The sequence below is a fragment of the Vidua chalybeata genome, chromosome 4 (assembly GCF_026979565.1).
Source record: "Vidua chalybeata isolate OUT-0048 chromosome 4, bVidCha1 merged haplotype, whole genome shotgun sequence".
NCBI lineage: Eukaryota > Metazoa > Chordata > Aves > Passeriformes > Viduidae > Vidua > Vidua chalybeata.
Window position 1 is genome coordinate 2849951 of NC_071533.1, and position 23105 is coordinate 2873055.

Genomic DNA, 23105 nt, shown 5'->3' on the forward strand with positions numbered 1-23105 from the left:
ATGGAGTTATGCTTAACCTGGAAATTCATGCTTTTGTTAACCTACTTTTTGTGTGTTGATTTTCTTTGAAGGTGGAGAATCTATTGTTAAATGATAATGGGAACTATGTTCTCTGTGACTTTGGCAGTGCCACTAACAAATACCTGAACCCTCAAAAAGATGGTGTTAATATGGTTGAAGAAGAAATTAAAAAGTAAGTTCACTTTTAGGTGGTCATAAGCAATGACTGTGCTGCCAGGAAACTCCATGTGTGGTGTACATGTATTGCTAATGAATTGGAATTCAGGGCTGATCTTGAATTAATTTTGGTGTAAATATAGTAAAAGACGGCAAGTATTTGGTAAGATTTCCTCCATTTATTCGCAGATTGTTTTTCAAAACTGCAATTCTTAAAAATAAAACTGTTGGGAAAAAGCATGCTGTTGTGAAAGTGAATTGTTCAAAAATATGTCTGGCTCCTGGCCACTTTAGGAGTTGGATATTTTTAATTTGTGCTTTTTTAATACTGCTAAGCAAATACTTGCTAAGATACCAAGAACTAGTGTAAAGAAGCACTGCAGTGGATTTATGTAGTCTCATTTGCAGAGTGTGGTCCATGTCTGTTCTCCTGAGACTGATCAGAAAAAGATTTCAGCTTTACCTAGACACACTCTTGAAAACTTGTTTTATTGTTGTTTTGCCTTTCTGGGCTAACTACTGCAGAGGGGTAAACACAGGCTGCTTGTTTTCAAGTCATGAAGTGAAACAGACTTTTTCCAGCTCTGAAGTATTTGAACTACCAGTTGAGCAGTTGTTTTGGGGTGTTAGTGTTTTGAAGTCTGCATTCTGTGTGTTTCAGTGTGGGACAGGGAGAGCCCTTGCAGGACTTGGCAGTTACCCCCCTCAGGTGACTGGCTGTGTGCACACAGTCACTCCAGTAGAAGTCTGTGCTTTTGGGGGAGTAACAATAAAAGCCACTTTTATCAGACTTAAGGCTTAATCTTGTGTATGATAGTTCATCCTGCTGCTCCAGATATTATTTGTGATGCTGAAAATGCACTGATGTGGATGCAAGACAATTCCAGGCATATGTCTGAAACTTGTGTTACTGGTGTGTTCATGGTGGATCAGGAAAACACCCTCTCACTTCCGAGGCTAGATTTTTAGCTCTGTCCTCTCTATTTTGTTGCTAGGTACACTACACTATCATACAGAGCTCCTGAGATGATCAATCTATATGGAGGAAAGCCAATTACTACCAAGGCAGATATCTGGGTAAGCAAAAAATTGGGTAGTATGATACATGGGACTGGTTAAGATAGGGGGAATTAAAACCAGCATTGACTGACTGAAAAATTAATTACTGGAAAATGAAAAACACTGGGAAGCTATAGAACACAGAACAGTAGAGATATCTTGGGTAGTTACGTTTTTGTAAGTGAATCCCATGTTTGATTTTTTTTTTTTTTAATTTAAATGAAGTGGGATGTGATTTAGAACATCTCTTCTTATGTTGGCTCTGGTTTCTCCTTGATAGCCCCCAGCGATTTCTTATGGAAACCTGTTACCGGTATGCTCAAGAAAGGTATTTTTAGTAGTTGATGAGCAGAGAAGAAAAAAAGGGGAAATTTAGTGCAAAGAGTATCTGTCAGTGATATGACACTGAGAATGCAGCTCTTGGTATGCTCTGGTTTGTACTAGGTGTGCTACAGGAATCAGTGGAAGAGCAAGTGTTGTTAGAGCTGCTTTCAATCCATCAGCTATTCACATCAGCTGTGTTCCAAAGTGCAGCTCCTGCACAGCATGTGAACATCACTGTGGCCAGAATGCAGCGCCCTCTTAGTGCTGCCCTGTGGCAGCAAGGGCTTTCTCTCCTCCCCTCACAGGCCTTGTGTTTCTTTTACAGGCACTGGGCTGCTTGCTGTATAAGCTCTGCTTCTTTTCACTTCCCTTTGGAGAAAGTCAGGTTGCCATTTGCGATGGGAGCTTTACTATCCCGGATGGCTCGCGGTACTCCCACAGCGTGCACTGCTTGATCAGTAAGTACACAGGCACTGGCAGCAGCCCTTCCAGCTCATACAGCCAGCAAAGCACAGCAGGTGCTGCTAAGCACCATTGGTGTCAAGACCTGTCACGATCAGCTGTGCCTCTCACCTCTCCAAGAGCCTTGCTGGAGCTCAAGGGAACCTTTTGGTTTCTCTGGGACTCCGGAATGGTTTTTTTTTTCTTTCGGTGTCCATAAATCCCAAAGGAATAGGGGAAATGCCAAGACTGCTTCTATTTATTGTTTAGCTGTATGTATTAATATTTTTTGCCATTAAGTTTGTATTTTCTGTGGAATGTTGGACTGTTGACAGTATTTTCTATCCGAGTTGGAGAGTTGTGCTTAGATAAATTTGAGGTGCAGCTTTATCATAGCAACATCAGTGTGTTGAGATTAATTGCACTGGGGACAATTTTAATAGCATTTGCATGGTTTATACTGGAACAAAAATCTGGAAATTTTTGGGCAACCCCAAGTGTCAGATGTGAACTCTGGCAAAAGTTTGGAAGCACTAAGTGTGTGGAGGAAAATTTTGGACAAGAAGCAGTTCTGAGGCTTGTGATTCATCCATTACCCAGGCACAGAGATCTGGGAGCTAATATTTACAGTAATCATCAGTACTGTCTTTGTTTTCAGCTTAGAGTAGGCTCACTTGAAAGAGTGAGATGAACAGCATATGAAAAATTCAAAAGGTTTGAATAGGAGCTCTTATAACTTTAAGCTATGGATGTGTTGACCATATAGTTTATACTTTCATATAATAAGCAATACCAAATCCAAACCACTTTTTTGAGTGCACGTTCATAATTGAGAAACAGCAGTTACGATAGTAAGCACTTGTCTTCTGCCAGTACTGACAAAATGAGATGTATTTTCAAAGGATTTAAGTACTTTTCTCTGTCACAGGATTACTTTTTTTTTAGAAAATTATGGGGCTTAATCCTTTCTCCTAGGTATGAATGCGGATTTTTTAATTCAATGAATAGTTGTACCAGATGAGCAATACTGACATGGAATATATGTGAGTGAGGCAGAAGGTTCTTGTTTAAACTTCCCTTCTTTCCATTTGGAATGGAAGTCATAAAAAGCTGTACTTGGTCATAAACGGTATTTCAGGGACTGTGGCTTCATCTCAGCTCTTTTACAAGGCAGTGACTGGGGAGCAAGAAGCTGAAAGTGCCCCACACCATGAATTTAACATTTCAGAATCAAGTGGCAAGAGTCACTTCAGTGAGTGTTCTGCTTCCATGCTGTAGTGCTGCAACTGAGTGCTGGGATCTGTTAAAAATTAAACTTGAAGTGAACTGTACAGGACATGAAATAATGACTTTATGTAAAATTCTGGGATCTGGCTGATACTATTTTTTCAACCTATGGAGGATATTTGTAAAATGATGTGTTAGACTGGCTGTTCTACTGAGCATTTGTGCAAGTGTAGTTCACTTTGCTCATCAAAAGTGAGAAGTTTAATTTTTATAGTGTTCATTTACTTGATAGCAGAACATATTTTTAGAGGCTTAGGTTTTTTAGAAAGTATATTTTATTGTTTATTTAGGTTCTCTGGTTATCTAGGCAAGATTGCTGGATTATGTATGCTGTGTTATATTTAAGTTCTTGTCAGGGAAAGGTCCTTTTATTCATGGAACTGTATTTTTTTATATGCAAAATTGTTCATAATCAATGAAACCTGCAGACAAAAGCCTTAGCATGATGTAGTAAGATCTGTCAATCTTGTTTTAGCTACACTGATCTTTGTTAATCCTGGAAAATGTTAGTGCAGTGAGTTGATTTTATGTTGTTTCTCGCTGCAGTTACTAATTCCTACTTCAGTTTAGTTCCCTTTTGCACAGCTGAGTGTCAGCATATCAAGCAGCATACATGTTCTGCAATTGTTTTTGACCCTATAAACTATTTGACTTGACAAAAAGTATTAAAAAAAGTCCCCCAAACCCAAGATAACAGTGCAAATGACTCTTATGGTGGTAAGCTGATTTGGTGGAACTGCTGGATTTTTTCCTTGCTGGTAGCATACTGTCTCAACAGGCTTTTTGTGATCTAGCAATGATAAGTCTTATCAATTTTTGCAGGATATATGCTTGAACCAGATCAAGAGAAGAGACCTGATATCTTTCAAGTATCTTACTTTGCCTTTAAAATTGCCAAAAAGGAGTGTCCAGTGTCTAATATTAATGTAAGTACTCTTGTGTTTTCAGTGTCTAATGTAGTATTGACATACTGTCAGAAGAGCTGAGAGATCACGTCAGCTCTGTCATGTGCCTGGTTCCTGAATGTAACACAAAGCAGAGAACATGTCAAGCTGATGTTGTGTACGCGCAATGTGAGCTCTCTATAAATAAAATTTGTTCTTAATTTTGAGGACAGAGCTCCATGGACTCTATTGATACCATACCAATACCCGGCTTAGGATTTTAGCCACTAGTAATCTCTTAATACAATCAATATGAAATATACAGATGTTAACCTTGTTGACAGTAGAAGGCTGAATGTTATAAATGGAGTGTCAAGAGCATGTATGTTTGCTCTTGGATAAACACTTTGCTTAGGCATCCTTAGCAATTGTGGTAGTCCATTGGAAGGACTCCAGTGAGTTGGAAAGCAAAAAGAGCAGTACTTGAGTCAGCCTGCCTTCTTTCCCCCACCCTTGCTTTCCATGGGGGTCTGAACTTGGTCTGCAAGATGACTTGCTTCACAGATGTAATTACATCTGTAGTGCAATGGAATTTGGGGACTTTTAGCTAATGTTGAGTATTATAAAGTGGTTCTCAAGACAAGCATCACGAAAAATCCATCTCAAAATTGACTTTGCAACAGATATCGATTGTAGTAATCTCTGTCTTCAGAGGCAGACCAGTGAATTTTCTGAGATCCCTTTGAATTCCTTTTTTCCTTTATTGTTGTAGAAGGATCTCCTCAGTAAATTTGAGTGTTGCCTTTTGGAAACACAGATTAAAATAAACTAGGAAGTCTTGAAATACTTGATAATTAACTGTCTAATTTGTGACCAGATTTAGATTTGCATTTATGTGCATTTGTCATGAGAGATGATTTATTTTCTTCTTTGCTCCAAACTGCCATGTTCCTTATAAAACAGAGTCTTGGTGATGTGGGATTCATTCAGGGATGTGATTGAGATTGGGGGTAAGGTAAAAGCCTGTCGAAGCTTTGGTGCTGCATGGTTTTCTGGAATTTGCATTGTGGTTGAAGAGCAGTGTGCTTAAAACAGTTTCCTCCAAAGACTGGTCTTTGCTTTAGAGCTTGATGCTGAAGTGAGTCTCTGTGCAGTCACACGAAAGTGCTTGGAGACCATGTTGTACCTTATTGTTGATAGTTGGCAGTGTAAATGAAGTGAAAGAGCTGACAAGAGAGTCAGACCAGTCAGGTTCTGCTTTGAGGAACCTGCAACACACTGAGAGGATATAGAGATAAGGTAAATCCTTTTCCAGCTACAGCTGTGAGTTCTGCATGAAGCCTTGTCATGTGGGGGTCTTGAATCCAAGTATTCCTCTTCAATATGTAACAAATTTTTTCTTTCAGGATTTTGGTTTTTTTAATTTATTCAAATTTGTTTTTCCCAAGAATTCTCCTGTCCCCTCAAGTCTTCCTGAGCCCATGACAGCTAGTGAGGCAGCTGCTAGAAAAAGCCAAATAAAAGCAAGGTAAGCAGAGGATGTGACTTTTCTTTCTCCTAATGTTGTTAAGCTACATGTTTGTTTAAAATCTGTTATCATATACACTTGTGGATAAATGAAGTATTGCCTCAGTAGAAGTCATTAGATAAACTGTGTTTCTAAGAACTTCAAGTCTGTTTGGATTCCACGCCTTTGCTTTTTTCATTATATTGACAATCCATGGAGGGAAGCTGATATTTTGAAGGTAAATGGGTTTTGTTATTTGTTTTTGAGAAATTGAAATTTTTATGGAGAAAGATTCACTTTTTTGTCCTTGTTAATAAAAACAAACCCAAAACCATGGGAATTCCTCTCCATGCTTCTGATTTTTGCTATGATCTAGTGTGTATGCACTTAAGGCTGATGCTGGTAAATCCTTTAACCTTTCTTTCCTTGTTAATGGAAGTTATTTGGGTTTGAATCTACCAGCATGTGTGACTCGGATACTTTCACATTCAGCTATAATTATCAGCTCTGTTTGCAAAAAAAAAGAAATTAAAACCTAAGAGATTCGTAGAAGTAGGAATAATTTGACCTAACACAAAATGTTTTCCTTTCTCTTATTTCTTGTACATATGAACAGTAGTCCTGTTTCTAATTGTAGGGTTGTGGACTCAGGCACACTACTGAAGTTTTTGGAAGCGAATTTTAAGATACTTAGATGCAGTGCTGAAATAGAATAGCACATGATTAAGACATAACTTAGCTGTTAAGAGATGTACTGTGTCAAATTTGAAGTAGTTGTCAATTATCTTACATGGGAAAAATTGCCCTTTCAGAATAACAGATGCTGTTGGACCAACAGAAACCTCAATTGCACCACGACAAAGACCAAAGGCCAATTCGAGCACTGCCCCTTCCAGTGTGCTGGCAATCCAGAGCTCAGCGACTCCTGTCAAAGTACAAGTTCCTGGGGAATTTGCTAATCGTGGGCAAAAAGGTAACTTGAAGTCTGAGGATGGATGAAAATAAAGAAGCAACTGTGCCTCTATTCTTCTTCTTGCTCTACTAGAGATAACATTTAAAACTCAGTTTTATCAGTCCTATTTTTTTATATACCAAAAACCAGATCTTCATTTCTGAAAGACTCTGAATGTGTGAGCTGTAAATTTGAGGTGCTGCAAAAACTAAATTCAGATTGAGAAGTGAAAGTGTTTTTTCCTTGTGTTTAACACTGGTTTTTGAATGAACTTGCCCACTGCAGACAGAAGTTCAGGCTTGTTTTGACTTGTGAATAATCACAAAAAGTACAGAGCCCTTCTGTATCAAACTGGGTTTCTTGTAGTAGGAAAAATATTTTCCTGTGCCTCAAGAAGTCATGAGATAGCACCAATAGGTTGGTGGTATTTGTAGGCTGGAAACATGTCACTTCTCTCATGACTGACAGATTCATTCCACGTGGCGCTGTGGGTGCAGGAGGAATTAGGGGAGACTCATTCGACTGAAATGGGTTTTTGAAAAATCCCTGTTCTTTTTCTCATTGAGAAAGAGTTATAGCTCTGATAAATACTCACTTATATAGTTGACATTTAGACCTAGAGCACTTTCTAATTGCGTTTCATGCTGTTATATGTCTGCTGCAGAAAAGGAGGAGAAGTTTCAGGGATGGTATTGGAAAAGTCTCAAAAGGCCACTGAGAATGTTTGTGTCCCAGGTATAAATACATTTTACTAGGTGGGGATCCATGTAACATCCAGCTTGAAAAGGTTTTTCTGTTATGACGAGTAACAGATTATTCATGGGCATTTCAGAATGTAAAACACATTGTGCAAGAGAGAAATGTATGGTAGTACCTATCTCTTAAAAGGTGCAAAAGCAATTGAGTGGCAAAATTAATCAGGTGTCCTGTTTAAGGGAGTTTGATGGATGAGCTAATAGTTTCCTTAGGGGAAAAAAAAAAAAAAAATACCTCTGTGTTGAATGCTTACAAAGCTGCATGCTTTGAGATAAGGGCTTGAGATCCTCCAGTGTGTAACTTGAGTGTTGGTAAAGCAGAAGTCTGAAACTCAGCTTGCTGTCATGAGACCAGGGAAAGCTTCCAGCATCTTGCACATAGAAATGGTTCATTTGCAGGCCTGGAATTACTTGTAAAGAAGTCAATGTGCTCTCTACTGGGGTGTCCTGGTTGTCAGACTGGGAAGAGAACTTGACAGACAATTGACAGAGAAGTTGACAGTCAGCTTGAGGTGAAAAATGCCAGGGAGAGCTCTGGCTGAAGCTGGGGGCTCTGGATGTCAGTAGTGTTGTCTGTCACAGGAACCACGCGACCAGGGAATGCACAAGACATCTCACAGTCCCAAGGGACCACTCCACAGCAGCACAGGGTCCTCCAGCAGCTGCAGCAGGGAGACTGGAGACTGCAGCAGCTGCACCATTTGCAACACCAGCCTGCCATGCAGGATGCTTATATCCAGCAGGTACAGTCAGATCTGTTAGACAAGTGTCTGAGACTCATTGTGTGTGTTCATAACCCTTGGAATTGTGTGCTAGTTCAGCGCTTCTGCTGTTGCTGCCTGTACTTTTCCAGATAAAAGAACTCCTGTCCCTTCTTGCTTTTGCTTTGTTCCTTCATTGACCCTGTAATGTTTGTCCTAGAAAGTTGCTTGCCTTGTGCTGTGTTCTTGCAGTTTGACCCTGCATTCCATCTTGCTTTGCATCACCAATGTGTGACTTGAAGGCTTTACCCACGTGTAAAGGAGCTCAGGATAAATGTTAGGAGTGATTATGGGTGATGATGTTGTGCTTGCAGTAGATGGTTGTACATGCACCAATGCTGAATATGTAGTCTGACTTTTTTTTTCCCTTTCTTTCAGTTTTTTTTTGGGTTTTTTTTTTGTTAAGAATTGGCTGGGGAGTGGAGGAAGGAAAAAGCTTCCAAACAGAGTGGTTGAAGTGCAGTGACTGAATTGCAAGCTGGTTCTTGATTATATGGTATCTTAATTGAGAAATGCTGTGGAGTCATAGATGTGATAGTCAGAAAAAGCATTAATTAAAATACCTGCTTATTTCTGAGCGGGCATTGTTACTTTTTAAAGCTATTTTTTGTCTTTCCAGTATCACCAAGCAGTGCACCAGCAGATGGTCCAGCAGCAGCTGTTGCTTCAATCTGTGTACCAGCAGCAGCCTGCCCAGTCACAGTATCCTGCCATGGTAAGCAAGTGACAGAGATGGTACAGTGTTAAAATAATGGCCTGTGCTTGTAAATCTCTTGTGCAGATGCAGTAAGAGAAGTGCCTGGCTAGTTGTACTGAGCTGTGGACATGGTAAATAGTGTGCATTTTGGCATCTAAAATAATATTTTTAGTTGGTGGGAATTCAATAAAACTAGCTCGTCTGGAGTTGCACTTGTGTATTAATAATAGGATGGGATCTATCCTAAGTTTCATAAGAAGGTTTCTGTGCTAATTTCGAACATACTTGCTTAATGTTTCCAGTACTAGCCACAGCAGCAAATACATGTTACACAACAGAGTGACTGAATTGGTGATGTCCAATTCTTACTTGGAAAACACGAGAGCTCACTGCCAGAGCCTGTGTTGTAAAGATCAGGAGAAATTGTCCTGAAATCTTGTTTTAAGATTTAAGAATAGAGTATGATGAACGCACAATTAGCAGTGCTGCAGTGGCATATATTTGGGTTGCAATAATTACAGAAATCAAAGTGGTAATAGGCTGGAAAAGAAAAGCAACCTCCCTGACCTGTTGGAGTGGTTTCTCTGCACTCATGGATTCTGGAGGGTGGTGGTGGTGGCTGTGTTTGGCTCCAAGAGCAGTGCTGATAGTTGGCAGAAGAGTTTTGTTCCGGTAACACAGCCCTGGTCTCCCCAGGTGCAGCAGTACCAGCAGGCTCTCCTGCAGCAGCAGATGCTGGCTCAGCAGCGGGCACAGCAGGTGCAGTCCCCTGAATACATCACTTCTCCACAAGACTTTGCACCAGCCTTAATCTCCTACCCCAGGTCGCTCCCAGTGCATGGTGGAACAGTGGCAGATCCTTCCTACCCTACAAACAGGTGAGAATTGTGGCTCAGCTGAGCCTGGGGGTTACTCGTGGCTTATGTTACTAATTGTGGCGAGCGCTGCCAAATTCTTTCCTCAGAAGTTACTTGCTTTGGTAGTAAGAGATGACTTAGAGCAGTTGGACAGTGGGTGTTTGGTGGTAAAGGATATTTTGGGAGCAGAGTGAGACAGTTTGTTAACAGATAAGCTTGGTACAATTTCTTAAAGTATTTCTTCCAGTATTTCTTGTTCAGGGACTTACTGCAGGAGCTGACTGTTAAGCACTTTGCTTGGGATGGTCAGTAGTCTATGTTGAATGAGGTTGTGTGCATCTGAAAGGAGTTTCAAATACCCTGTTAAAGAGCTGCTTTGTAGTTGGCCTTGCTGTGCTAGGGCTGCCAGCTCCCGTGCTCAGAGGTGTGACCTGAGTATGTAACACAAAGTACACCTCGGAAGAGTTACAGTCCCTGAGCAGTGGCCCTCAGACCTGCCTTTGCTTAATAAATGGTAATAAATTATTATTTTGGCATTAATTCTTGTGAATGACAGTGTATGTAATAAAAAAATCCCCTTCCTTTCTGATTTAAAAATAAAAGAACCTACAGATCTGTCCAGTTTCACTGATGATAGAAACCAGATACCTATTTGTGTCGGTTCCTATTACGCTTCGTTTAAATTGGCCTTCAGATTTTTTGGGGTGAGCTCTTAATGCATGTTTGCTGCTTCAGTGTAGGACGTGGCATGATAAAGCATGTCTCAGATTTTGACCCTGATAACTAATCCTGTCATGTTTCTCTTCATTTGCTTCCTTGAACTGACTCTACAGGTCAGGTATTCCTGATGCTGAAGCAATTGCCACTTACCCCAAGCAGAACATCAGTAACCCACCTGATATGTCAGGTTGGAACCCATTTGGAGAGGACAATTTTTCCAAGTTGACAGAGGAGGAGCTGCTGGACAGAGAGTTTGACCTGCTAAGATCAAGTAAGGGACGCTTGAAGGCTTACTTTGCTTCCCAGTAAATGAGGGCTCTGTGGTTGCTCAGCAGTTCCAACACCTGCTTGTCCAAGGACTGTGCAGGCTGTGTACAGAACATTCTTTCTGAGCATTTGAGGGCACAGTTGGGCCTGTCTTCCTTTCCTTTTCCTTTTTGAAAACACGTGCAATAGGAGCTCACCGTCTGAAACTGGTAGTTACTGGCTCAATTACTGCAAAAATGGTAGTATCTTAGCTCTTCTACACTGCTTGTGTCACCTTCATTGCCAAGAGGCTCTCAACAGCAGAGGTATGTTGTCAGATGGGAAGAGAATTTTGGCTGCTTGCTTTATTCCTTTCCAGCTTTTTCTTGCACACCAGAGCAGAAGATTGTGTGGGTCTGATATGTCCTTTGAAAATGCCTGAAAGAAAATTGATCTATTACATTATGTTAATGTTTTGTACTGTCCTTTTTGAGTGGCTACATGTAAGGGCTGGTTTACTGTACTGATATGGCAATAGTTGAATAAACTTTTTCCTCGTGAAGTCAGTTATCTCCATGGTTTTTACTTGGAATTACCTTCTGTTCTTAATTGCTGAATACGTGCTTGTTAGTTGCTCTTCCTATAACTGGTTTTGCTGAGATCAGATTTATTAGTGGGACTTGGAAGATGTGACAATGTTAAAAACAGATTGTATATGCTTGGCTGTCTGTCAGCAAGTTTCTTGCAATTAAAAGTACAGTAAAGTTGAATTTCAAGTAACTGGAAAAAATACCTTTGCCTTCAGTTGAGTATTTTTCCTATGGATGTGCACATTACCTCTTAATCCTTTAGGAAAGTGTCTGGGTGGGTTTGTTTGTGAAACTCTGGTTGTTAGTTTTCCCTTGTATTCTGTGTGGATTGAATAAGATTCCTGTTTTTGAGTTGGGAATGTAGCCTGCACACATTTTACTGTCAAATGTCTCTCTGGTAGCTGGGAAAAATGGCTTATGTACTAGCTGAAATTTAGCATTCCTTCCAAGTCGAAGTTAAGGATTGAATTCAGTAGTAGAATTGAATATCTGTAGGCACGCTCCTTCCAAATGTGGCCCTTAGTCTTTTGAAATAGTGCACTTTGTGAATCTGCAGCAGGTTAGTTTGTACCAAAGGTCAGCACAACAGCACCCACTTTGAGCAGCTGTGACTGCTGGCACTACTTATGCAAGTTGGATGAGATTGATTTGGTTAAGCCACGAGTTTTGAACAAATGCAAGGACCAAAGAAGAGAACCAAGGTCCACTTTGGGCTCAGCTCTTCAAGGTAGTTCATTGCACAGGAGAGCTGGGTGTGATAACACACTTGATATGCTGTATCTGCAAAGTAAACCAAATCCAATGGCACGGCTCTGCTCAGTAGTTACCAGCATTTGGGATTTTAGTCACTCACATACAGAAAGTGCAGAAATAACCCCGAGTCACTCCCTTGCCAGCAGCACACTAGGTGGCAGCCTTGTCTGTACAGATGGGCTGCCTTACAGCTGCTCTGAGCTCCTGGGGCTTGGTGTCCCTCAGGAGGGGGAGCACTGGTGGTTTGTGTCTGTGTGTGCATGTAGGTGCACGTGTCACAGCCTTCAGAGACCTTTTAACCTGGCTTTCTGATACCGAGGGTGTTGTGCCAAAGATCATATGAGCATACTTGGCAGTGTTAATGCCTTTGCTGCAGTCAAAGCAGGAATAATTTTACTTCATGTTGTCTACTGGTACTTTCTCAGTCTTGGCTGGAATAAAGAGAGATCAGGAGATTTATTGTAAAATTAAGTCTTGTACCCATAAAATTGTCTTTAACTGCATAAGACTTAGTGGAATTTCCTTAGATATGCATTAAGGTTGAAGGCAGAGAGTTCTCTTTAGATGTAAGTTATCTCCTATGAGGGAAGAAAGGCTGTTGAGTACCAAGTAACTTTTTTGCCATATAGACAAAAGAGAATTGCAGATGCAGATTTGATCAGTGGTTCTACTTTTCTGTTACTAAAGCCTGCCTTTTCTGTCTTTTCTGTTACTAAAGCAGTTACTAAACTGCTGTCATGTACTTTATAACTTGCATACAGTGGTGTGTAAGTTTGTAGTGCTCACTAGTGTTCAAAACAGGAATCCTTTCTTTTTCTTCTCAGAAGCCTAGTTTGTATTATTGAGCTGATGCTTTATACACAAAGATGTTTCTAAATCTGGCAAATATTTTTAAAGCTTACATGTTTATGACAGTAACACCTAAGTAAATATACAAAGCCTTTGTCAGAGGATGAAGACATCACCACAATTTTTCAGGCTGGCATTACTGTCAGATTTCATGTGTTGAGGGGCTTAATGTGTGCAGTGATGGGTACTGCTGGGGCCATTAATCACTTCTCTTGTAAAAGGGGATCCAGTTCCTAGGATAGAATACATTGCTTATACTTGGTGAGGGTTTTTCTAGTAGAATGGTGCTGGTTGCAGTAAAAGGTAATGTGCAACTGGATAAATTTCTGAACTGAGCACCCTTGTGGAGGGCTGTGACGCAGAGTGACAGATTGGAGCTCCTGGCTCTTGTTGTTTCTCTGTTGTTGGTGTTGCTGTGATCCTCGGTTAGTGATGGGCCAGAAGCGACATCTGATGCTGCATTTCTGACAGCATTTTGAAGTAGATTTCTTAAACAGCTCCTGTAACCACTTAATCATCTCTGCAGAACTGGGAGCCAAGAAAGCGAATCTGCTCCTCGCTGGGAAAGAACCCCAGCCCAGCTTTCATAGCATTGCACAAAGGCTTGGGATCATTCTGGTGCTTCAGCAGGGACAGGTGTGGGTGCAGAGCCTCCCAGGCACTCTGCCTGTCTCCTTGCAGTAGGAAGGAGCTGTCCAAACCAGCTGTGCAGGCAAGAGCTGTTCTTCTTACAAGCCTTTGTCAAACCCCCTCTCAGAGAAGATATTCCTCCCTCACCCTGTACAGTGCGTAGCTTTGCATAGGTGTAAGTCCTTCTGTTTTTATTTTATTTTACTTTATTTTTTGTTCTGTTTCATTTTGTTTTTTACAGACAGGCTGGTGGACAGGAGAGCATCTTCAGATAAGAATGTGGAGCCACATGCTGCTCCACAGACAAGTCCTCCTGAAGATCCCTTTGGTTCTGTTCCTTTCATTTCTCAGCAAGGCAAGTTCCATCTGTGACATGATTACCTCATAGCTGTATGCATACATACCTGTAGGTGTATGTATCTGCTGAAGTATGCACAGCAGTTCAGTGACCAAAGAATGGCAGGGGGTTCTGCTGCCTCCTAACAGCACTTGGGTTGAAGGGATGTGTTGGTGTGTTCTTTACCTCCAATTAAAACTACTTGTGCATCCAGCTCCTGGTGCCTGTGGAGCCCTGGGACAGACTGTGTAGGGTGTGGTTGTGCTGTGCCAGTGCAGTGGGCATCACCTGGGCAGAACCACAAGTGCTTTTGCTGAAGGGAAATTGCTTGCTAAGGCCAAATTTTGCTACTTCCCTGTAGTCTGCTTCTGACTCACACTGTATCTGTAGTTCAGTTGTCCAGCCAATTGAAGACAGTAAGCTTCTATGCATTTAATGCACAGTTTTGGTACAAGTTGAGTCAAACACAAACATTTTACATTGTCTATACGTGGGGAGGGTGGGCATTCATTATTGCTTTTCAGTTCAGCTTTGACTATGTTTACCTTGAATGGAAGTAAAATAATGTGTTATGTGGGCATTGTGAGTGGGGAAACTGCATCACCCTGCAACTTAAGCAACAGTTTTAACATTTGGTTGATCAGCACTTTAGTATTTATTTTGGTACCTTTGACAAAGTAAAGCCTGTGTGGTAGTTGAATGGTAAAAGGAGTGTCAGTCACTTATGGAGCCACTTGGGCTTTGTTGCGAGTTCTTGTGTGATAAAGGTGCCTTAGTATGACATGTACAGTCTGTTTTTATGGAACTTCAAAAGCTCAGGTAACATGCCTTAAAATAAATCAGCTGGGGTCAACCTAAGGTAGTATCTGTGTTTTATTTTGCTTTGCTCCTGCATTCTTGGAGACACTCTGGTAGGGCTGCCAAGTGTTCACAAAGGCTCTGGTGCTCCATGTACTGAAGGGTGGACAGGGTCATGCTCTTGTCTTCTGCAGAGCCTTTGGTGAAAATCCCTGTGCCCATGGCTGCTCCTGTCCCTAGACCTGAGTTCTTTCTGCTTGCTGTAGGACTGTGTTCTTAGTTTGTACTTGTGTTTTGCTCTCAGGACAAATTTGCTTTCTATCACCTTGTTCATGTTCAGTAGTTCAGTGCCATGTGAAAGCCATTTAAGTGAAGAAGGGTTTGCTCTGCAGGTGCTATTGGGAAAGGTTTCCCTGGCATCTTCATTCCAGAGGTTGCTTTGACTTAGAGGTAAGCCTGAATTCACATGCAAAACAAACAGAAAATAGCTCACACTCCATTTAAGATGGGGACCATCAGGTACTTCCTGTCCTGCCACGTGTTCATACCCTTGTGTCCAGAGGTTACTGTATTGCTTTCCTCACCTGTGATCTTGGAAGTTCATTTGGTTGTTGATAGTTTTTTTAGATGGTTATAATATAGCTTTAGATTGTAACAAATGTCTTCACTGTGTTTTATCATGTGTTTTATTTTTATTACTTGGAATCCAAGCTCTAATTCTTGACACACTAAAAAAAAAAAAAAAAAAAGAGTTGCTTCTATTAAGGGGAGGAAAAATCCCCTGAAATTCAGTCATGACTGAAAAACCAGGCTGTTTGAAACCTGTTGATCTGGTTGTATAATAGCTGTGGCACTGGGAAAAAGTGTGCACTTTTCTATAGCCTTTTTTCCTATGTACTTTTAACTAGCATTTAAACAAGAGTAAATAATGGCTTGGTTTCAAGAAAGGTATTGTTAATTATGTGTTAACTGTGAATTGCACTTAGTAAACAAATCAGGTACAATAAATATTTAAATGTTAACACTGATCTTCTAAAAGCTGGTTTGTGTTCCCCACTGAACTGTTCTTGGTAATGTCTTGAAAAGAGGAGTTGCAAGACAGCTAAGAAAAGGAGAAAGCTGTTGACCTGGACATATTTAATTTCTAGCTGAGGACTTTCTGGGGCAAACTTGACAAATGTCCCTCTCTGATATATTGATTTCCGCTTGCACTTAACACTGTTTTGTGACCTGTTCTTTCTGGTTTGTTCCTTGTGATTGTGAAACATGTAACTGAGAAGTAAACCACCTGTGTCCTTTACTCAGGGCATCCAAGGGCAGGTGATGGCTTGGCAAGTGGAACAGAGGTTTGATACCTTGAGTGCAATTCCAGCATTTGCAAGAGAGACTCTTGGATCTTGTTCAAGCACAAGTTTTATTTCTTTATTGTAAGGTGTCTTGGGCCAAATGGGGAGTGTGCTAGCACTGTTTGCCCAGGGCTCTGGCCACTGAGTTCTGACTTGTTGAATTACAGTTACATGAAGTGGTGACCTTATAAACATGGGATCTTCAAAGTAAATAAAACTGACTTTCTTGAAGAGTAACAGTTGTTACTGAAGTTATGTTCTACTGTATTGATCAGAGTTCCAACTCAAAGGCTGGGTTTTTTTGTGCTTGGTTCTCCTTGCTCTGGCATAGGTCTGATGTATAAAGTACATATGTGGGTTGTGGTTGAGTAGAGTCACCCAGAGGATTCCTTCTGTTCTGGTGGCCTAAGGGTTCTCTGCTGAAAGCAGCTCTTCACTCAGTAATTAACTGACTCTGGTCACCTCCTGAGAGAGAGCAGCAAGATCGTGACCATCATGTGTCATCTTTGGACTCACCAACATCAACTGCTGGTAATCTGGCTAAGCACGTGTCACCAGGTCTGTTAACATGTGTCTGGGAAGGCGAGGCAAGGGAGCAGCAGAGGCTGGAACTGGAAGCCTTCGATCATCGCTGGGAAAGTCTGTGGCCTGCCACGACTTGGGATATTTGCTGTCTAGCTGAGAGTGCATTTCAGGCTGGCATTGATGCAAAGGTCACCAGGAGAAGAAACCTGCAACTGAACGGACTGTAGCTGCTTGTCTGTTAGACCTTCTGTGTGTATTTTTGTCCGGTGGGAATGGAGAGCCAGCAGCAACACTTGTGTCCCTTGGCGTGCACAGAGGGAAAGGGGTGTGAAATGAGCTACCAGGTGTTGGGTTCCTCTCAGTTTGGGGAATAGGGAACCACTGTGGAAGCTCTTGGTGTCTCTCACCTTTGGTGTGTATCCTACTAAAAGTGTTTTCACGAGTAAACTTGCTACACACACTACTTTATGCCTGAATTTTTGTGGAAAATAGTAGAGCCTTAAGACCTGAGATGACTGGAAAAGAAGCTTGGCCTGGGAAAGAATTCCAGTGCTTGATCTGATAGAAACAAACCCTACATTGCAAACTTCTTAATGAAAGAGAGAATTAAATAGCCAGCACTGGGGCATTTAAGCACTTCACATGTGGAAAACAGGTCCTGGTTCTGGAATGCCTGAACTGGATGGTGATGGGGGAAAAAACATCTCCTGTGGACAGCATTTTGGAATGAAAGTTTTTGATTCAACTGTGTGTTAATCGGCTTATGTTGTAATGCCCTTTGTTATTATCAAGTGTTTCAGAAGCTCGGGAGAAAGACGCTTTTTGGTGCTCTCAAATGTAAAAAGGAAATGTCATGAATATAGTACAGTTGGCTGGCGAGCTGTACTCAGTGCCTTTGGTCATCTTGCATTTATTCACACTAATGGTTTGTGGGATGAATCTGGGCTAGGATGGCCTTTTGCTTCCCTCAGCTTAATACTGCTGTTTCCAGAAGGAATACAAGAATTGAGGTAACACTCAAAGTTACATGGATGGGCTGTGTGAGAAGTGGAGATGTTGGGCAGTGTTGCCTGAAGCTGTTTCAGGCATCTGGCTCCTGTGGAACAATCTCCATGAGCTGTCGCCTAGGATCTCAGGGTGGGGTTCTGGTTCAGGTCGTCTCATTAAGAGTTCTGCTGAATGTTGTACAGCTCGTGTGCTGTAGATGTGATCGAGTCACTTTGTTTTTGTAGCCTCTGTGGTAACCCCTTCCGAGCCACTGCAGGCCTGTTCTCTGTGCAGGGACTGAATAAAAGCGAGTCCAGTTCTGTAGCAGCTTCCTTCTGACTTCCAAACTTCCCACGCTCGGCAGCCTGGTGGTGTCTTCAAATGGTGGCTCAGGTGTCTGCACTGGGCTAAGAGGGGCTTTGTGGTGTGGCGTGTGTTGTCCCAGCTGTGTGGATCTTGCAGAAAATCAGCCGGCTGTGTGCCAGACACAATGCTATGGGAGTCATCCAGAGCATTGGACACATCCCTGGGAATCCCCTGCTGCAGTAGGTGCTGCTGGATGTGCACGGCGTCACAGCGGAGATGTGTGATGTCCTGGTGGGAGCAGACATGGGGGATGATTAATCATTCGCTTGGTTTTTGTGTACTGCTTCCAACAGGGTTTCAAACCACTGCAAGTTCTGTACCACAGCTGTGGAGCCTTGGGACCACTGTGCAGTCTGGGCCTTTCAGTGAGACACAGAACTTAAGAAGAAATTTAACTTGCCAGAACTTAAGAAGAAACTACTAATACCAGACCAGAAGAAACAAAAAAGACTTGAGCCACTTTTGGAACTTGAAAAATTGGCTCCTGCCAACAGTTGGTATTGATTATTTAAAGGTGCCCAGACCTGTGTGCAGTGATCTGGGTGTTGTAGAGTGTTTCAGGTTTAGCTAACTTGCCAGAGTAAGTTCTTGTCAATATCTGTCCTCATTGAAAGCTTTGCTGATATTATTCTGTACCTTCTTGGCTGTGGCTTCAGTTATTCATAGTGGTTGCTGAATGCAGGTTCAGGATATTTCCCTGTGTCAAGATCTTCAACTTCACCTATTCTAGATACCCCTTCCTAAGTGACCTGCAATTGTTCACCCATCACAGGTATAAATGGTATGTCTGGGCTCTGCCAAGGGTCTGCATTTTCTGTCCAAAATGATTTACTGTTTTTTTTTAAGTTTCTTCAAATCTTGCAACAGTCACGGGCATGTTACACTACTTTTTTATATTGCTCTTTAATCTCTGGAGTCATTATTTAAAAGAATGTCAGCAGTAGTGCCAGGCACAAGTGTGGTATTCTTCCATTTTTGTTGCTCTTGAAAATAGAGGTGATAAGATGTGTAAATCCATTACAGTGTTGAGCAGCTGCTGCCCTGGCTGTTGTCAGAGAACTGGTGCAGATTTAGTTGCAGCCTGCCACTAATCCTTGGGCTGACATGTGGCAAATTGTTATGAAATGATGGTGGCAGTATGTTCCCAATTCCAAGGGAGCTTAACGCTCTTATGCCCCACTCTTGGGCTACCCCCACCATACCCTAAAATGAAGAACCAGCAGAAGGCATGTAATTACTGTGGTTGTTAGAGGGAATTCATCCTCTTATAATCCTGTGTCTCGAAAAAGAACATCGGAACAGAAAATTTCCTTGAAGATTGGGATCTTCTTATATGATTAAAGATGTTCCACCTGGAACATCCGCATTTGAGCCAAGAACAATTGTTCCCTACAAGCTGCAAACCTGATTAGAAGTGTGGTAATCTGAGCAGCACATTGCAAACAGATGTTGCCACCAGTGTGCAGCCGTGCTGTGTAAATGTGTATCTGAATATCTCTGCAGCGGTGTAGCCTGACAAGATTGCATGAAATCAACATGACACAACATTTCAGTCTGGAAACCTGTTTGGCCAGAGCATTCAATTGTCATTAAGCAGGGGCTTTTCCCTTTTGGGGGATTCTTTGTGTGTAGTGCTCCATTTCATTTGCTAACTTGATTAGCAGTGAAATGGGGGCAACTGTAGTGTAGAAGACCAAAACTATTCCTATCTTAGTTTAAAATACCATAATTCTAGGGAGGATATTTTTGTTTCTTTGGATTGGTTTTGATTCTTGTCTGATGCAGTTTTATCCCTGTTCCTGGGGTTAACATGAAGCCACTGCAGCTGCAAAGGCGGGCGCGGAGATGGTTTGCTCCCTCAGGGTCGGCCAGGTAGGGCTAAAAGTGTGCAAGATGAGTATCTTAGAGTAGTTTCTGCTTGGAGCAGGTGGCTCTGGTTATTTCTGTCCTCAACACACACAGAAGGATAAAGGAAGATACTTGTTCTCTCCTGACACACTCCAGTGTGGGAGCAGTGATGTCGCCATTCTGGAAATCCTCCTTGGAGTACAAGCGTTTTCTTCAAACCCACATATCGGGAGCAGTTGCTGTTCACAGCATCATTTGCTGCGTGCCACCTGCTTTCCAGGTGACATGGTCTATGTAGGGTCATACATGCTGGCTCTGCAACTCTGATAATAGTAAGCTCCTAGCGGAGATTTCGAGTTTCTGGTCACTGTTGGATAATTCCCAGTCTGTACATAATACCTGGACACTGGTTTTGTGCTGTAATAAGCAAGTCACATTGCTAACTCTGGCAAGGAGACTGGAGAAGGAGCAATCTCAGCTGAAGAGCTAGAAATTTGGAAACTTTCTTCAGAAACAACTGCTGAGCTGAGAGGCAGTTACTGACTGTGCTGTTAGAATGGGAAAAAGTCTTTTTGCTGTGTCTTTGAGTGGCCTCAAAATTAAGACATTTTGGATCATGTTTTCTCATGTGCAGGGACAGATGTTGACAAATCTGCACCTTAAGCTTCCCTTTCCCGTGGACTGCCTCATTCCTGCCAGCAAAAAGGCTGGTGTGTGCTATGTCCAGTGTGCCATGGCATTGCCGTCAGTGAAGCAAGAGGCCACAGAACTGACCAGGGCCAGGACAGACTGCTGTGGGCAAAGTAAAAATCAACACGTGCATCAAACTTTGTGTTCTCGTTGGCTATTCAGTCACTTCCCCTGTGTGTGCCTCTGTCAGCCAGGAAGGTGCTCAGCATTTCCTTGAAGAGTGGTTTAGAGCTCCAAGTACAGGGGGAAAATACCTGCCTTGTGTGTTGCTGTGGATGCGTGTCTCCAGCAAGAGGGATTTCCTGGTTTCATCCGAGTTCCTCTGGAGGTTGTACTTGTTAGACTGAAGAGAGGAAACCTTAGGATGGAAAGGCTGGGTTGTCTTGATGCCTGATTCCCAAGATGATTTGCTGTGTGTTGCCAGCAGGAATCACAGTTGTGAGTAACAGGTGGGTTTGTTGGGATGCTGGAGCAGCCGGGGTGCCCGTGCATGGAGTGTGCTGTGGGAAACGTCCTCTTTGCTGTGCCGTCTGTCTGGAGAGCTCTGGGGCTGAGAGCTGCACTTCATGTGCCTCTGACAGCCCCTTAGGCAGCTCAGCTGCTCGTGGGAGAGGTGTTCTGTCTTGTCAGTGCCTGTTACAGTTTGTTTTCTCGGGACTCTGACTGTGGCAGCACTTAACAAATAATACTTAAACCTTCTGGAAAGTCAGATATATTAGGTAACACTGTGATTCAGTTCTTCCTTGAAAAAAAAAATTGCCTCATTAGTTGTTTACTGCATATTGAGATGAAGTGCAACGATCTAACCATTCCATGGGACTGTAAACTCTTGTGGAATGGACACAGAGAAAAAGTTTGGGCCTTTTGTTGTGGAAGTGGTGTTAACATCTAGCCTGGAAGTAGTCCCTTTTTCTTTTAAATCTATTTGCATTTATGTTAACATTAGTGTTCCAGTAAATATTGGAGACAGCAGGATTTGGAGGCTAGGGGGGGTTTATAGTGCAATGTGAAAGCTGTACCTTTGGGAAATCTAAAGTAAGCAGCAAAATAATCCAGATTCTAATTTAGTGGGTAAAGCAAATATGTAGCATTTAAAATTACAGTAGATAAGAATCAATCTGACACCAGAAGGCAAGAAGAAACAGCTCAAAGCCCTAATCACCTGATGGTTTTAGTCATTGTGGTCATCTTGTTTTTAAATCCTTACATGAATTGTATTGCTGCTGTATTTTGATTATTTTAAGTGTAGCTGCAAAGGAGTGAGGAAGCTGGTGGATGAATAAATCGCTCTTAATTCCCTTTAAAAATGGAAGAAATGGGTCTTGTAAAACTGGAGCATAGAAAGAAAAGAATCTGACTTGGCCTAGAAGTTGCATGTTAATTTCCTTGTGAAAGAAGGAATTAGCTGAGAAATTGTTTGATATATTGCAAGAACAATAATTATGAGATGGATTCTGACTGAAGGTGATTTTTGGAGAAGTAGCTGAAGATGATTTTTGAAGATGCCTGTAGCCATCCCTAGCTTTTTCTATCTTTTGAACAGATGGACGGGGTTAAATGTCAGTGTTTGTGTAACAAAGCCCTAAGTGGAAGGCATCAATTTTGCTTGGGTGAGATCAGGGGTGCAGTGCAGTGCTGTGGGTAGAGTTCTCTAATGACTGCTTTCACAGGAGCAGCCCTGGCCCCAGTTGCTGTCAGATGCTGTAGATGTGAGAGGCTTGTCCCCAGTGCCAGGGTGCCTGGCAGGCTCTCTGGGCAGAGTAGCACACAGGCTTTGGGCACACAGGTTGTGGGCCGTGGCTCTGGGCCTGCCAGGGGGTGAATTCTCACTGCTGTTACTGGCATTACATCTAACATTACGCACCCTGTCTTGTGGCCAAGAGGACATTTCAAGGGCAAGTGTGCTTTACCCAGTGAAGACTTGGGTGTTTTTATTTTCCACCTTCTCTTTCTCTTCCAGTAGAAATCAGAGGCAGTTACCCTCCTGAAGACATCTCCCCACATCATGGGGCACTGACACAGGGAGAAACTGGGTGTGCTTAGTGACGAGAGCGGTGCTAGTGCCGCTGTGCACTCCCCTGCTCTGCCTGCTCTTGCCATCTCTTTTTTGTACTGCTGCAAAATTTTTACTGCTTCCAGTGTTCCCAAGGCAACCACACCACAAAAGACTCATCAGTGAATTGTTCTTTCAGTTCTAGTTGTCAGTGAATAGTAGGGAGGAAGCTGGCATAGGGAAACAAGTAGATAAATTTCCTTGCCATGGAGAAGCTGAGCTGGCAGGTTGCATTTAGACACAAAGCAGAAAGCATTGCTCTCAAACTTGAGGAAAAGCAAGAGCTTTTGTGCCTCAGTTGCTGCAGAAGTTAGAAGGAGCTGCTTAAAAAAACCCAGAAAATTAGTGTTTAAATCCTGCTGCCTCCCATTTCCCCAGAGGAGAGTGGCTGTGTAATGACTGGGTTTGAAGAGCTGTGTCTAGAGATCAGCTGTGTCCATTAGCCCCTTCTGTATGCCCCCCAAATACTGGTACTGTATTTCCAGGCACATTGTGCTTTAGAAGTAAAGCTGGCAGCTCTGTCTGTTGATTTTTATGTATGTTGTTTGAAACGTCAAATCTGATTTTTAGCTCATTTCCCTCCCTAAGTACAGGATATATGTTTGCATCAGCTTCTGGGATGTGTGGCTGTGGGGTGTGTGGAGCAAGTTTTGCCTTTTTATGTGT

At 42.2% G+C, this 23105-nt stretch overlaps 1 protein-coding gene across 3 annotated transcripts in view; it reads left to right on the forward strand.

Moving 5' to 3' along the window:
- Nucleotides 1-23105, forward strand: part of BMP2K (BMP2 inducible kinase) — a 49971-nt gene that overhangs the window by 21633 nt on the left and 5233 nt on the right. For all 3 annotated transcript variants that reach the window (XR_008430343.1, XR_008430344.1, XM_053939870.1), the window contains exons 5-15: nucleotides 72-193; nucleotides 1173-1254; nucleotides 1886-2018; nucleotides 4111-4214; nucleotides 5621-5700; nucleotides 6492-6652; nucleotides 7969-8129; nucleotides 8767-8862; nucleotides 9541-9722; nucleotides 10535-10692; nucleotides 13731-13844. Coding sequence is in view for 1 of the 3 variants with exons in the window: in XM_053939870.1 (XP_053795845.1) it covers nucleotides 72-193; nucleotides 1173-1254; nucleotides 1886-2018; nucleotides 4111-4214; nucleotides 5621-5700; nucleotides 6492-6652; nucleotides 7969-8129; nucleotides 8767-8862; nucleotides 9541-9722; nucleotides 10535-10692; nucleotides 13731-13844 (1393 nt within the window). In the remaining 2 variants the exon portion in view is untranslated. The remainder of the gene's footprint in view (nucleotides 1-71; nucleotides 194-1172; nucleotides 1255-1885; nucleotides 2019-4110; nucleotides 4215-5620; nucleotides 5701-6491; nucleotides 6653-7968; nucleotides 8130-8766; nucleotides 8863-9540; nucleotides 9723-10534; nucleotides 10693-13730; nucleotides 13845-23105) is intronic.